The sequence below is a fragment of the Babesia bigemina genome (genome assembly GCF_000981445.1).
Source record: "Babesia bigemina genome assembly Bbig001, chromosome : III".
NCBI classification, from domain to species: Eukaryota; Apicomplexa; class Aconoidasida; order Piroplasmida; family Babesiidae; genus Babesia; species Babesia bigemina.
Genome location: NC_027218.1, coordinates 3,369,771 through 3,381,127, shown reverse-complemented (window position 1 = coordinate 3,381,127; position 11,357 = coordinate 3,369,771). Strand labels below are relative to the sequence as shown.

At 49.9% G+C, this 11,357-nt stretch overlaps 2 protein-coding genes across 2 annotated transcripts; both read left to right on the top strand.

Annotated features, from left to right (window-relative positions):
* Window positions 1-119: 119 nt before the first annotated feature.
* Window positions 120-1,536, top strand: BBBOND_0313820 (hypothetical protein; the record flags this gene model as incomplete). Its single annotated transcript, XM_012914212.1, has 18 exons — window positions 120-143; window positions 194-249; window positions 343-367; window positions 418-453; window positions 493-528; window positions 569-604; window positions 645-680; window positions 720-755; window positions 795-830; window positions 871-906; window positions 946-981; window positions 1,021-1,056; window positions 1,097-1,132; window positions 1,172-1,207; window positions 1,248-1,283; window positions 1,323-1,358; window positions 1,398-1,433; window positions 1,474-1,536. 18 exons carry the CDS (start codon window positions 120-122, stop codon window positions 1,534-1,536), a joined length of 672 nt encoding a protein of 223 aa, XP_012769666.1.
* Window positions 1,537-4,680: 3,144 nt separating this feature from the next.
* BBBOND_0313810 (hypothetical protein) lies at window positions 4,681-10,356 on the top strand (the record flags this gene model as incomplete). The annotated part of the gene is made up of 1 exon (XM_012914211.1): window positions 4,681-10,356. The coding sequence occupies one exon, from the start codon at window positions 4,681-4,683 to the stop codon at window positions 10,354-10,356; it is 5,676 nt and encodes a 1,891-aa protein (XP_012769665.1).
* Window positions 10,357-11,357: the final 1,001 nt, after the last annotated feature.

Here is an 11,357-nt window from a genome sequence, read left to right as displayed (position 1 = left end):
AATTTATAGTGACAGTTGGTGCTAGTCACATGCGCCGCGTCAGGGCAGCTGTGGTATCCCGGGCAGCGTGGGTGTCGGTGGCCTGGGCTGGGGGGATACAGGGGTGAGGGTGAGGGTTGATGAGGGGACTGGGAGCGGCAGTGGTACGTGTTGCAGTTGGTGAGTGCTGCTTAGGTGCTTGATATGTTCGCAGGTTGAGGGGAGTGGGAGCGGCAGTGGTAGTGTTGCAGTTGGTGAGTGCGTTGCTAGGTGCTTGATATGTTCGCAGGTTGAGGGGAGTGGGAGCGGCAGTGGTAGTGTTGCAGTCGGTGAGTTCTGCTTAAGCGATTGATATGTCTGCAGGTTGAGGGGACTGGGAGCGGCAGTGGTACGTGTTGCAGTTGGTGAGTGCGTTGCTAGGTGATTGATAGTTTGCAGGTTGAGGGGACTGGGAGCGGCAGTGGTAGTGTTGCAGTTGGTGACTTCGTTGCTTAAGTGATTGATAGTTTGCAGGTTGAGGGGACTGGGAGCGGCAGTGGTAGTGTTGCAGTTGGTGAGTGCGTTGCTTAGGTGATTGACATGTTTGCAGGTTGAGGGGAGTGGGAGCGGCAGTGGTAGTGTTGCAGTTGGTGAGTGCGTTGCTTAGGTGATTGACATGTTTGCAGGTTGAGGGGAGTGGGAGCGGCAGTGGTAGTGTTGCAGTTGGTGACTTCGTTGCTTAAGTGATTGATAGTTTGCAGGTTGAGGGGACTGGGAGCGGCAGTGGTAGTGTTGCAGTTGGTGACTTCGTTGCTTAAGTGATTGATAGTTTGCAGGTTGAGGGGACTGGGAGCGGCAGTGGTAGTGTTGCAGTTGGTGAGTGCGTTGCTTAGGTGATTGACATGTTTGCAGGTTGAGGGGAGTGGGAGCGGCAGTGGTAGTGTTGCAGTTGGTGACTTCGTTGCTTAAGTGATTGATAGTTTGCAGGTTGAGGGGACTGGGAGCGGCAGTGGTAGTGTTGCAGTTGGTGACTTCGTTGCTTAAGTGATTGATAGTTTGCAGGTTGAGGGGACTGGGAGCGGCAGTGGTAGTGTTGCAGTTGGTGAGTGCGTTGCTTAGGTGATTGACATGTTTGCAGGTTGAGGGGACTGGGAGCGGCAGTGGTAGTGTTGCAGTTGGTGACTTCGTTGCTTAAGTGATTGATAGTTTGCAGGTTGAGGGGACTGGGAGCGGCAGTGGTAGTGTTGCAGTTGGTGAGTGCGTTGCTTAGGTGATTGACATGTTTGCAGGTTGAGGGGAGTGGGAGCGGCAGTGGTAGTGTTGCAGTTGGTGACTTCGTTGCTTAAGTGATTGATAGTTTGCAGGTTGAGGGGACTGGGAGCGGCAGTGGTAGTGTTGCAGTTGGTGACTTCGTTGCTTAAGTGATTGATAGTTTGCAGGTTGAGGGGACTGGGAGCGGCAGTGGTAGTGTTGCAGTTGGTGAGTGCGTTGCTTAGGTGATTGACATGTTTGCAGGTTGAGGGGAGTGGGAGCGGCAGTGGTAGTGTTGCAGTTGGTGACTGCTGCTTGAGTGATTGATATGTTTGCAGGTTGAGTGAACTGGGAGGGGAAGATGACGCAGTGTATATGTGACAATAGATGTAACAAGCCTGATTGTAGGTGTTGCTACCTGTGTTGCATAAAATGTCGTCGTTGGTGTCCTGAGTGTCGCGAATTCTACAGTTCGCGCAGAAGCGGAGGGGAATGCCACACTAAGGATTGTCTTGGTTGTGACACTCGTACATGTCAATGTATATGTTGTAGAACTAAACAGATTAACGCTCTTCGTGCCCAGCATGCCGCCAGTCAACAGCTTCGCTCTGATTCCTCCGGTTCCTCCTCCTCCCGTGCTCTGCCTCAGCCCGCCGGTCAACTGCGTTCCACTGGCGACTCTAATCCCTCTACTCCCTCTTCCTCAGCCGTCCTCCCTTACATCGTCGCTGCCGTCGCCCTCATCATCGTCGTCGTCTGCGTCATGGTCTACTTCCGCGTCCGGCCGTTCCACAGGGTGCGGTATCTACTGCGCAGCTGATCGCAATAACCTAACTGGCAACTGACTTCTAATGTTGTGGACAGTAATGATTGCGTTGATGATAAATCACATGAGCAGTGAGGTGACTACATCCCCGTCCCTACTCCGCCATCGCCGCCGTCGTTTTCATCATCGTCGCCATCTGCGTCATGGTCTACTTCCGCTTTCCGGTGGGTCGCAACATCCGCGATTTCCTCGTCCGCAAGATACCCTTCTGCATCGCGTTCTACAGCTAATTTCGACGATTGGTCAGCGCAAACATCGTAATCCAAATCCCACTGATCACCTAACTGGCAACTGACATCTAATGTTATAGACAAAGTATGATTGCATTGACGATCCATCACATGAGCAGCGAGGTGACTTAGCAACTGACCAACGTGGTGACCAAAGTGGTGACCAAGCACCTAACCAAGTTAGTGGTCACGGCAGCGATGACATGGTCACGGCAGCGATGACAGTGGTGACCAAGTTGATGTTACGGCAGCGATGACATGGTCACGGCAGCGATGACATGGTTACGGCCGCGATGACATCGTCACGGCCGCGATGACAGTGGTGACCAAGCACCTGACCTAAGTGGTGATTATGATCCACTCTACATCGCTCCTTTACCCACTCTACATCGCCCCTTTATCCACTCCACATCGCCCCTTTATCCACTCTAAATCGCCCCTTTATCCACTCTACATCGCTCCTTAACCCACTCTACATCGCTCCTTTATCCACTCTACATCGCCCTTTACCCACTCTACATCGCCCCATAACCCACTCTACGTCGCCCCTTTGTCCACTCTACATCGCCCCTTTATCCACTCTACATCGCCCATTAACCCACTCTTCATCGCCCCTTTATCCAGCCTACATCGCTCCCTAACCCACTCTACATCGCCCCTTTATCCACTCCACATCGCTCCTTTGTCCACTCTACATCGCCCCTTTATCCACTCCACATCGCTCCTTCATCCACTCTACATCGCCCCTTAACCCACCCTACATCGCCCCTTAACCCACTCTACATCGCTCCTTCATCCACTCTACATCGCCCCTTAACCCACCCTACATCGCCCCTTAACCCACCTTACATCGCTCCTTAACCCACTCTACATCGCTCCCTAACCCACTCTACATCGCTCCCTAATCCACTCTACATCGCTCCCTAACCCACTCTACATCGCCCCTTAACCCACTCTACATCGCCCCTTTGACCACTCCACATCGCCCCTTTATCCACTCTTCATCGCTCTCTAATCCACTCTACATCGCCCCTTTATTTACTCTACATCGCCCCTTTACCCACTCTACATCGCCCCTTAACCACTCCACATCGCCCCTTTATCCACTCTTCATCGCTCTCTAATCCACTCTACATCGCCCCTTTATTTACTCTACATCGCCCCTTAACCCACTCTACATCGCTCCCTAATCCACTCTACATCGCTCCCTAACCCACTCCTCATCGCTCCCTTATCCACTCTACATCGCTCCTTTATCCACTCTACATCGCCCCTTAATCCAATCTACATCGCTCCCTAATCCACTCCACATCGCCCCTTTATCCACTCCACATCGCCCCTTTACCCACTCTACATCGCTCCTTTATCCACTCTACATCGCCCCTTAACCCACTCTACATCGCTCCCTAACCCACTCTACATCGCCCCTTTATCCACTCTACATCGCCCCTTATCCACTCCATATCGCTCCCTTATCCACTCCACATCGCCCCTTTATCCACTCTACATCGCCCCTTTATCCACTCTACATCGCCCCTTAACCACTCTACATCGCCCCTTTATCCACTCTACACCGCCCCTTAACCCACTCTACATCGCCCCTTAACCCACTCCACATCGCTCCCTAACCCACTCTGCATCGCTCCCTAACCCACTCTACATCGCTCCCTAACCCACTCTACATCGCTCCCTAACCCACTCTACATCGCCCCTTAACCCACTCTACATCGCCCCTTAACCCACTCTACATCGCTCCTCTATCCACTCTACATCGCTCCTTTACCCACTCCACATCGCTCCCTTATCCACTCTACATCGCCCCTTAATCCACTCTACATCGCCCCTTTACCCACTCTACATCGCCCCTTAATCCACTCTACATCGCTCCCTAACCCACTCTACGTCGCCCCTTAACCCACTCTACATCGCTCCTTATCCACTCTACATCGCCCCTTTATCCACTCCACATCGCCCCTTAACCCACTCTACATCGCTCCCTAACCCACTCTACATCGCCCCTTATCCACTCCACATCGCTCCCTAACCCACTCTACATCGCCCCTTTACCCACTCTACATCGCTCCTTTACCCACTCCACATCGCCCCTTAACCCACTCCACATCGCTCCCTAACCCACTCCACATCGCTCCCTAACCCACTCCACATCGCCCCTTTATCCACTCTACATCGCTCCCTAACCCACTCTACATCGCTCCCTAACCCACTCTGCATCGCTCCCTAATCCACCCTACATCGCCCCTTTACCCACTCTACATCGCTCCCTAACCCACTCTACATCGCTCCCTAAACCACTCTACATCGCTCCCTAACCCACTCTACATCGCCCCTTTACCCACTCTACATCGCTACCTTAACCACTCTACATCCCTTGAATTACCTCGCCATAATACCGCTATGACCTCTATTAACCATCCTAATAACTTGTGCTATGTCACCCTTCACTTCCCCTCTTCCACCTCTTGCCACTGCCCTGACCATGTGCCGCTCAGGGAGCTTGGCAAGAAATTTGATGAAAATAAAAAGTGCGAAATCACCTCAAATAACAACCCTACTATCATCCTTAATAACCTCTGCTCTGGCCTCGAGACTTTCCTCGGCTTCAACTCTACTTCCAAAGGATACGACGGCTCTGGGATTGTGTACTCCGACTTGGATAGGCTGTGTGACGGGGTGATGGGATTTTTGTATCAGGTGCTTAAGGATGTCAGCGAGAAACAGCCTTACAGTGTGGGTAAAGAGGAACTAAAAAAACTTGTTACTGACCTTAAAACTAAATTATCCACCGGGCGTGAGGGTTTTAAGGTCATTGCGCAGGTGGCGAGGAAGGTGCGGGAGTATAATGAGAGAGTGAAAGAGTCTAACAACCATGTGAAAACCATAATAAACAATATGGACAGAGACATGAAAACGCTCCAAAATGAGGTAGGTAAAATTTTACAACATAATCCTGATTCAGATGATCTTAATGAAGTCAAGCAGGCTGAAACCTTGGTCACTAAGCTGGCCGACGAGTATGCAAAAAAAGGTATGAATTTCGATAGTAATTTTGTCATAAGAGAAATGAATGCATGGAGGACAGGTGCTAAAGTTGAGCCAATACAGCAATTCAAAGACATAAATTCTGACCTGAGATTAAAAATCACCCATGCGAGAAACAATATCACGCATGAGGCTGAGAGGCTTACGACACTGTCGAAGAAGCAAAAAGAGAACTTGGCTGCGATGACTAGTATGATTAGTAATAAGCTTAAAACGCTTAAAAGCTGTGTCAATGAGCGCATTTTGAAAGATGTCAATGAGCTGGTTAAGGAATTAAACGATAAGGTGGGAATAATATTAGAACAGCTTGTGATGATTAGACAAAAATTACAAGGTTATGTTGAGAAATTGCGGAGATGGATTCGAGATGCAGATGAAATTGTCACTGATTGCATGAAAACTGCCGAAAATATTGAAAAAAAGCATGTTGCATGGGCGGCTGAAGATGAAATTAAAAAAAGTCTAAAGGAGATTAATAAATCTTTCGGGGAGGCAAAAGATTTCGTCAAGCAAGAACTTAACAACGCCCTTGGGAAAGTGAGAGATATGGACGAAGCGATCAAAAAGGATTTGTTTGCCGTGAAAGGTAAGATAAAGGAGGCGGTTAAGGCATTAGGTAAGACGTTGGAAGAGAATGTGAAAGACGGATTGTGGGCGATTGAGCAGAAGATTACGAAGCCGCTTGATGAGGTTGTTCGCAATTCGGGGCAGTTCTTCGAGGATTTTAAGAAAACTAGGAATGCGCTTCAGGCGGCTATTGGGATTGTCATGGAAGATATTTTAAACCTGGGGGGTCTTAAGGTTAATGAAAGTATTAAAAACGCGTACGGTGATACGACCATCAAAGCGCCACTTCTGCAGGTGATTGGTCAAGGTATGGCGTTCAGTAAGCTTAAAACGTATTTCAACCAGCTCGATACCGATGTTATGCAGAAAATTAAAGAGGCGATGCGGCAGATATCCGAGGGCATGGAAAGTATTGCTGGTAATGCCTTCAGAGTTGACTTAGAAAGCTGCATTAATAAAGCAAGATCTCAACTGGTTGCGCTGCATTCAATTGCCGAAAACCCGGAAAAAGTTTTCCAATCTGCTACCCTTCAAAAAAATTTGCGAAGATATCTGGGAGATAAAATGACTATTGCTCCTCTTAACGGTAAATTTAGCGGATTATCAACAGCGATAAAAGCAGTGACTACGGATCTCGCTGGTGCGTCAAGCATCGACGCATCTAAACTAAAAAATGATCTTAAATCTCTGCTATCTGAGCTCGGCAACATCGCCCAGATAGTCTCGTCGCACTCTGCGGATATAGTTAAAACCGTCATTGAAGCAATAGTGCGACAACTCACTACAGAGATTGGAAACGTGAGTGATGCGATTAAAGACAAAGTGGATAAAATAAGAGATGCTATAACTTATAATAGGGATAACAATGAAGTTGATTACGGCGCGCAAGAAAAAGCTAAAGGTCTTCTGAAATTACAGAATGTGTACGGAACAGATATCAATGAGAGACTTAAAACGCTTCAAGGTACTGTAACTAACGAAGCCTTTAAGCACACATATTCACAACCTCGAAGTAAAGAAAATTACGAGTTTGGTGGTACGTTCATGGAGGAATTCAAAACAACCTACGAGAAAAACCTCAAAGACGGCGATTTCAAAGCGGACGGTGGAGAAAGCGTGCTCGACCAAGAGATCGGTCCGAATAATCTTCCAAATGGGGGATCTTCAGGGGATAAAATATCTAGTGTTGCTAAAAGTAACTTCACGCATTATGAACAGCATGTTAAACAAGAGAGTCTTGCTCATAGTAATCCACAAAAACTAGAGGGCGCTCTTCCAACTGCAATCAAGGATATTAGAGACTACGGCCTCCAACTGTTCGAACAAAAATTAGGTGCTAAGGAGGATAGAAATACGACTAAATTTGACGGTTTCCTCGATGACATAACAAAAAGCATCAGTGGCCTCATGCAGGCGCTTGAGCGAACGGGCAAATCCCTGAACGTGGCGTTGGGGAAGCTAAAGAATGAGAAGATCGGTATGACGACAAGTGGCGCAGCAGCTAGATCCGATACACTGCAGGAACTTGAGAAGAATTTGCTCCAGTTGTTCGGCGTCGATTTGGACCAGGTCATCAAAGACGCCACAGCCTTCAAACAGCAAGCCAATCAATTGCGCGATAAAACAATACGAGATTTGAACGGACACGTCGAAGATGAAGTTAAAAAGGCCGAAACTGCTCTCATCACCCAGGCGAACAAAAACTACGTGACGTCCGTCAAAGACATGCTGCAGGCCTTTGCTGACAAGGTGCAGAAGGAACTAAAGCCCCTACCCGGCGAGATTGACACCGACAGGAAGCACGGCTTTAAGGGTTTCATGCGGACGTTGGAAGGGGCGATTAGAGATGATGGTGATACGTCGGACGAGAATATTGACAAACTCAAGGGTCTCGTAGGTGAACTGTCAAGAAATGTGAATCATAAGGCGTCGTTCAAAAATCTGTCGCAGAAATTCAAGGAATTCTGCTCACCACTCCACGTCTACCTCAAAGCAGAGATCAAACGCGTTCACGAAGCATATAAAGAGAAAATCAACCCCAAGCCGTCCGGCGCGGAACAACTCTACACCTCCAAACTCGACGCTGCTAATACCGCGCTCAACAACCTACTCAATCACATTAGTAATCACCGCTACAACCACGAAGTGCCCACCTTGCTCGACAGTCTCTCCACTAAAGTCGATGGTCTGCACCCCAAGACATTCAATGAACCGAGCACTCCCCTGCTTGACGGCGTTGGGAAGGGTGTTCACGGGTTCGTTAGTGAACTTGGAAAGGCGTACATCTCCGCGTACGACAGTGAGACTTTTGGCGGTGAGATGTTTGAGAAAGATAAATTAACGCCGTATGGCGCAAAATTCGCCAAAATATGCCTCACCGTGGTCTGCACCCTGAAGGCCACGTTTACCGACTTGACGCACAATTGCAAGAGTCTACGTGGACAGCAAATTAATAAGTCCACCGACGTGGGAAGATCGTTTGTCGGCCACGGCTACGCGGTCTCCGATGCGGCGCTGCAAAACGGCGAGTTGCAAAACAAACCGACAGTGGCGGGAGAGAACGTTGCTAAGCGGTTGATGTTACGAATTAGCGGTGCCGATGACAACCAACACCTTAGATGGTGTGAATCGAACGAGCAGAGAAAAGACAATCACTTCCACGTGTTCGACGTCATTGACTGCATATTCAGCCACTTCGAGCAGTACAACGAACTGTGCCACCTGCTCACGGCCTCAGCGAAGCAGCACCCGTGCTCAGTGTACGACATATTGATCTGGCTCAGCGGTTTCCCGTACACTGCCGTGTACTCCGCGATGCGTGATATCACCATCACCGACCTATTTGACAACCCGCATAAGAAGGCGGCCGGCGACGACGAACTTGATCTCACATCGACTGACATGGCAGCCCAATCCATAACGTCGCACCCCCGAAACATATCGTATAATTACGTACGTAAAGCCGTGGAACACATCTGTGCGACGTCGTATGACGTATTGACTGCCGTCGTCGGGACTGGCGACTCCAGGACCGTCTACGCCTCCGACTTCTGCAACAACTCATTCAATTTCCATTACCCATCGGATCCGTCGGACTGCCTGGACATGCTGCTGGACCTACTGCGCCGATTGTTGCCCGTGTTCCGGTTCTTGGAACTGCAGTGTAACATCAAGCCCGAACACCACGGCTGGTCACACTGCCGCTACGGGAGGGACATCCCTACAACGAAATCGCAGTGTAACGAGCACTCAGGCGATGAAGCAAACAGCCAAGCAAGGTGTCAAGTAAACTGCCAACCAACGTCCCCGCTTATGTTATACCTCAGTGACAGCCTCCCTGGCCATCTGCCGCACCAACTGCAGTCAGTGGGATGCAGGGCGAAATGCAGCACCTGCTCCAAGAGCGCTCCAGGGCAACCGTGCCTGCTTCCTCTCGGATTCAAGGGCTTCTCGGGCAGCACCAAAACGGGCAGACAGTTGTGCGAAGCAATCAAGATCTTCATCGGTACAGGCTTAATATCCTCACTGATGTGCCTCCTGCCGAAGCCACCATCCACGCTGCCCGAGCACTTCCAGTTTGTATTCACGTTGGTTGGTGCGTTTAATGCTAGCAGAGATGTCAACTCAAATGCTGTCCACGCTGCGTTTGTGAAGGCAATCAAGAAGCAGTCCATCGACTTGTATGCGGAGCCATCAGAACTCACAGGCGCGCTTAGTGACGCTTACAAAAACGGCCGGAGCCACGAAGTTGGCGAGCATCCCAAAGCTTCAGACTCCGACTTGTCAACGCTTTCAATGCCTACTACGTGCAACTATCCGAACAAGGATGTTCATTGCGCTCCGTACCTGTCCACGTTGTACAGCGATGCATACCACTACGCTGCCGAGAAGCACGCTGGTCTCTACCTGTCATGGGCAGTGTACTTACCGTGGTCGTTCTGGCAGTGTCTTGAATCTTTGTTCAGGGCGTTTACTAATATATCCTGCCAGGATTGGGGATGTCGTCGCTGTACGCACGGCACAGCTTGTAAACGGGGTAAGCATGGCGCTGCCTATAACTGTCAGTGCAAAGGCCTCGTCGAATGCCGCGGTGTCATAAGCACGTTATATAGTTTCGGATTCACGTTCGGCAATCCAGCAACGCTTTCAGCTGCAGAGGGGAAAAGGTATTGCCACAATTTCTACAAACAACTCAACAATGTATTAAATTCCAACTACTTCAAAACGCTGTTCGAAAAGTGCGACGAATTCATATTCACCATCAGGCAGCCGTTTATATGGCTTAACGTGGCGCTCTGGTCACTGTCCCTCTTGTACCTAATCTGCGTGATGGTTGGACGCCTGGATGTGCTCCACATCCGATCGCACCTGAGGATACCGTCGTCGCACAGGATAACGGCGCAATCATTGTTGGCTGCAGCGCAAGTCGGAAGGCTTGCCAAGATATCGTATCTACAACCGTGATCATCGTCACATTTGTAATTCACAGCAACTCACGTAACATCTCACCTAATCACCTAACCGACAAACGTAGCATAATGTATCGAATTACTCAAGGGGTAACCTGTGAACTAAATAGCACCTAGATTAAGTGATGACTGAACGACAATGCAAAGTGTTGACCTAGCACACAGGCAAAGTGCTAAGCTAGCAACCAGGCAAAGTGTTCAGCTAGCACCCAGGCAAAGTGGTAAGCTAGCACACAGGCAAAGTGCTGAGTTAGCAACCAGGCAAAGTGCTGAGTTAGCAACCAGGCAAAGTGCTAAGCAAGCATCCAGGCAAAGTGTTAACCTAGCACGCAAGCAACGTGTTAACCTAGCACCCAGGCAAAGTGCTAAGCTAGCACCCAGGCAACGTGTTAAGCTGGCAACCAGGCAAAGTGGTAAGCAAGCACGCAGGCAAAGTGGTAACCTAGCAACCAGGCAAAGTGCTAAGCTAGCACACAGGCAATGTGCTAAGCAAGCAACCAGGCAAAGTGCTAAGCTAGCAACCAGGCAAAGTGCTAAGCTAGCGCCCAGGCATAGTGCTAAGCTAGCACCCAGGCAAAGTGTTGACCTAGCACCCAGGCAATGTGCTAACCTAGCAACCAGGCGAAGTGCTAAGCTGGCAACCAGGCAACCTGCTAAGCTAGCACACAGGCAAAGTGCTGAGCTAGCACACAGGCAACGTGTTAACCTAGCACCCAGGCAACGTGGTAAGCTAGCAACCAGGCAAAGTGCTAACCTAGCACCCAGGCAACGTGGTAAGTTGGCGGATGAACCGTAATTTGGTAGGTGTTGTAGCACGTTGATTAGTTGTTGCGTTGAGCTGTGCGTTGACTGTGAGCGGTGTCCGCGTTGCCCATTGAGTGAGTGTCACGTGAGGCTGGGTGATTGGTCGCTGACGTAGGCGGCCGTGAGGGCCGCGGCGGGTGACCTAAGCCGTGTGTTGCGAGTCACTGGCAGGGTGGCGTAATCCGCGTTGGC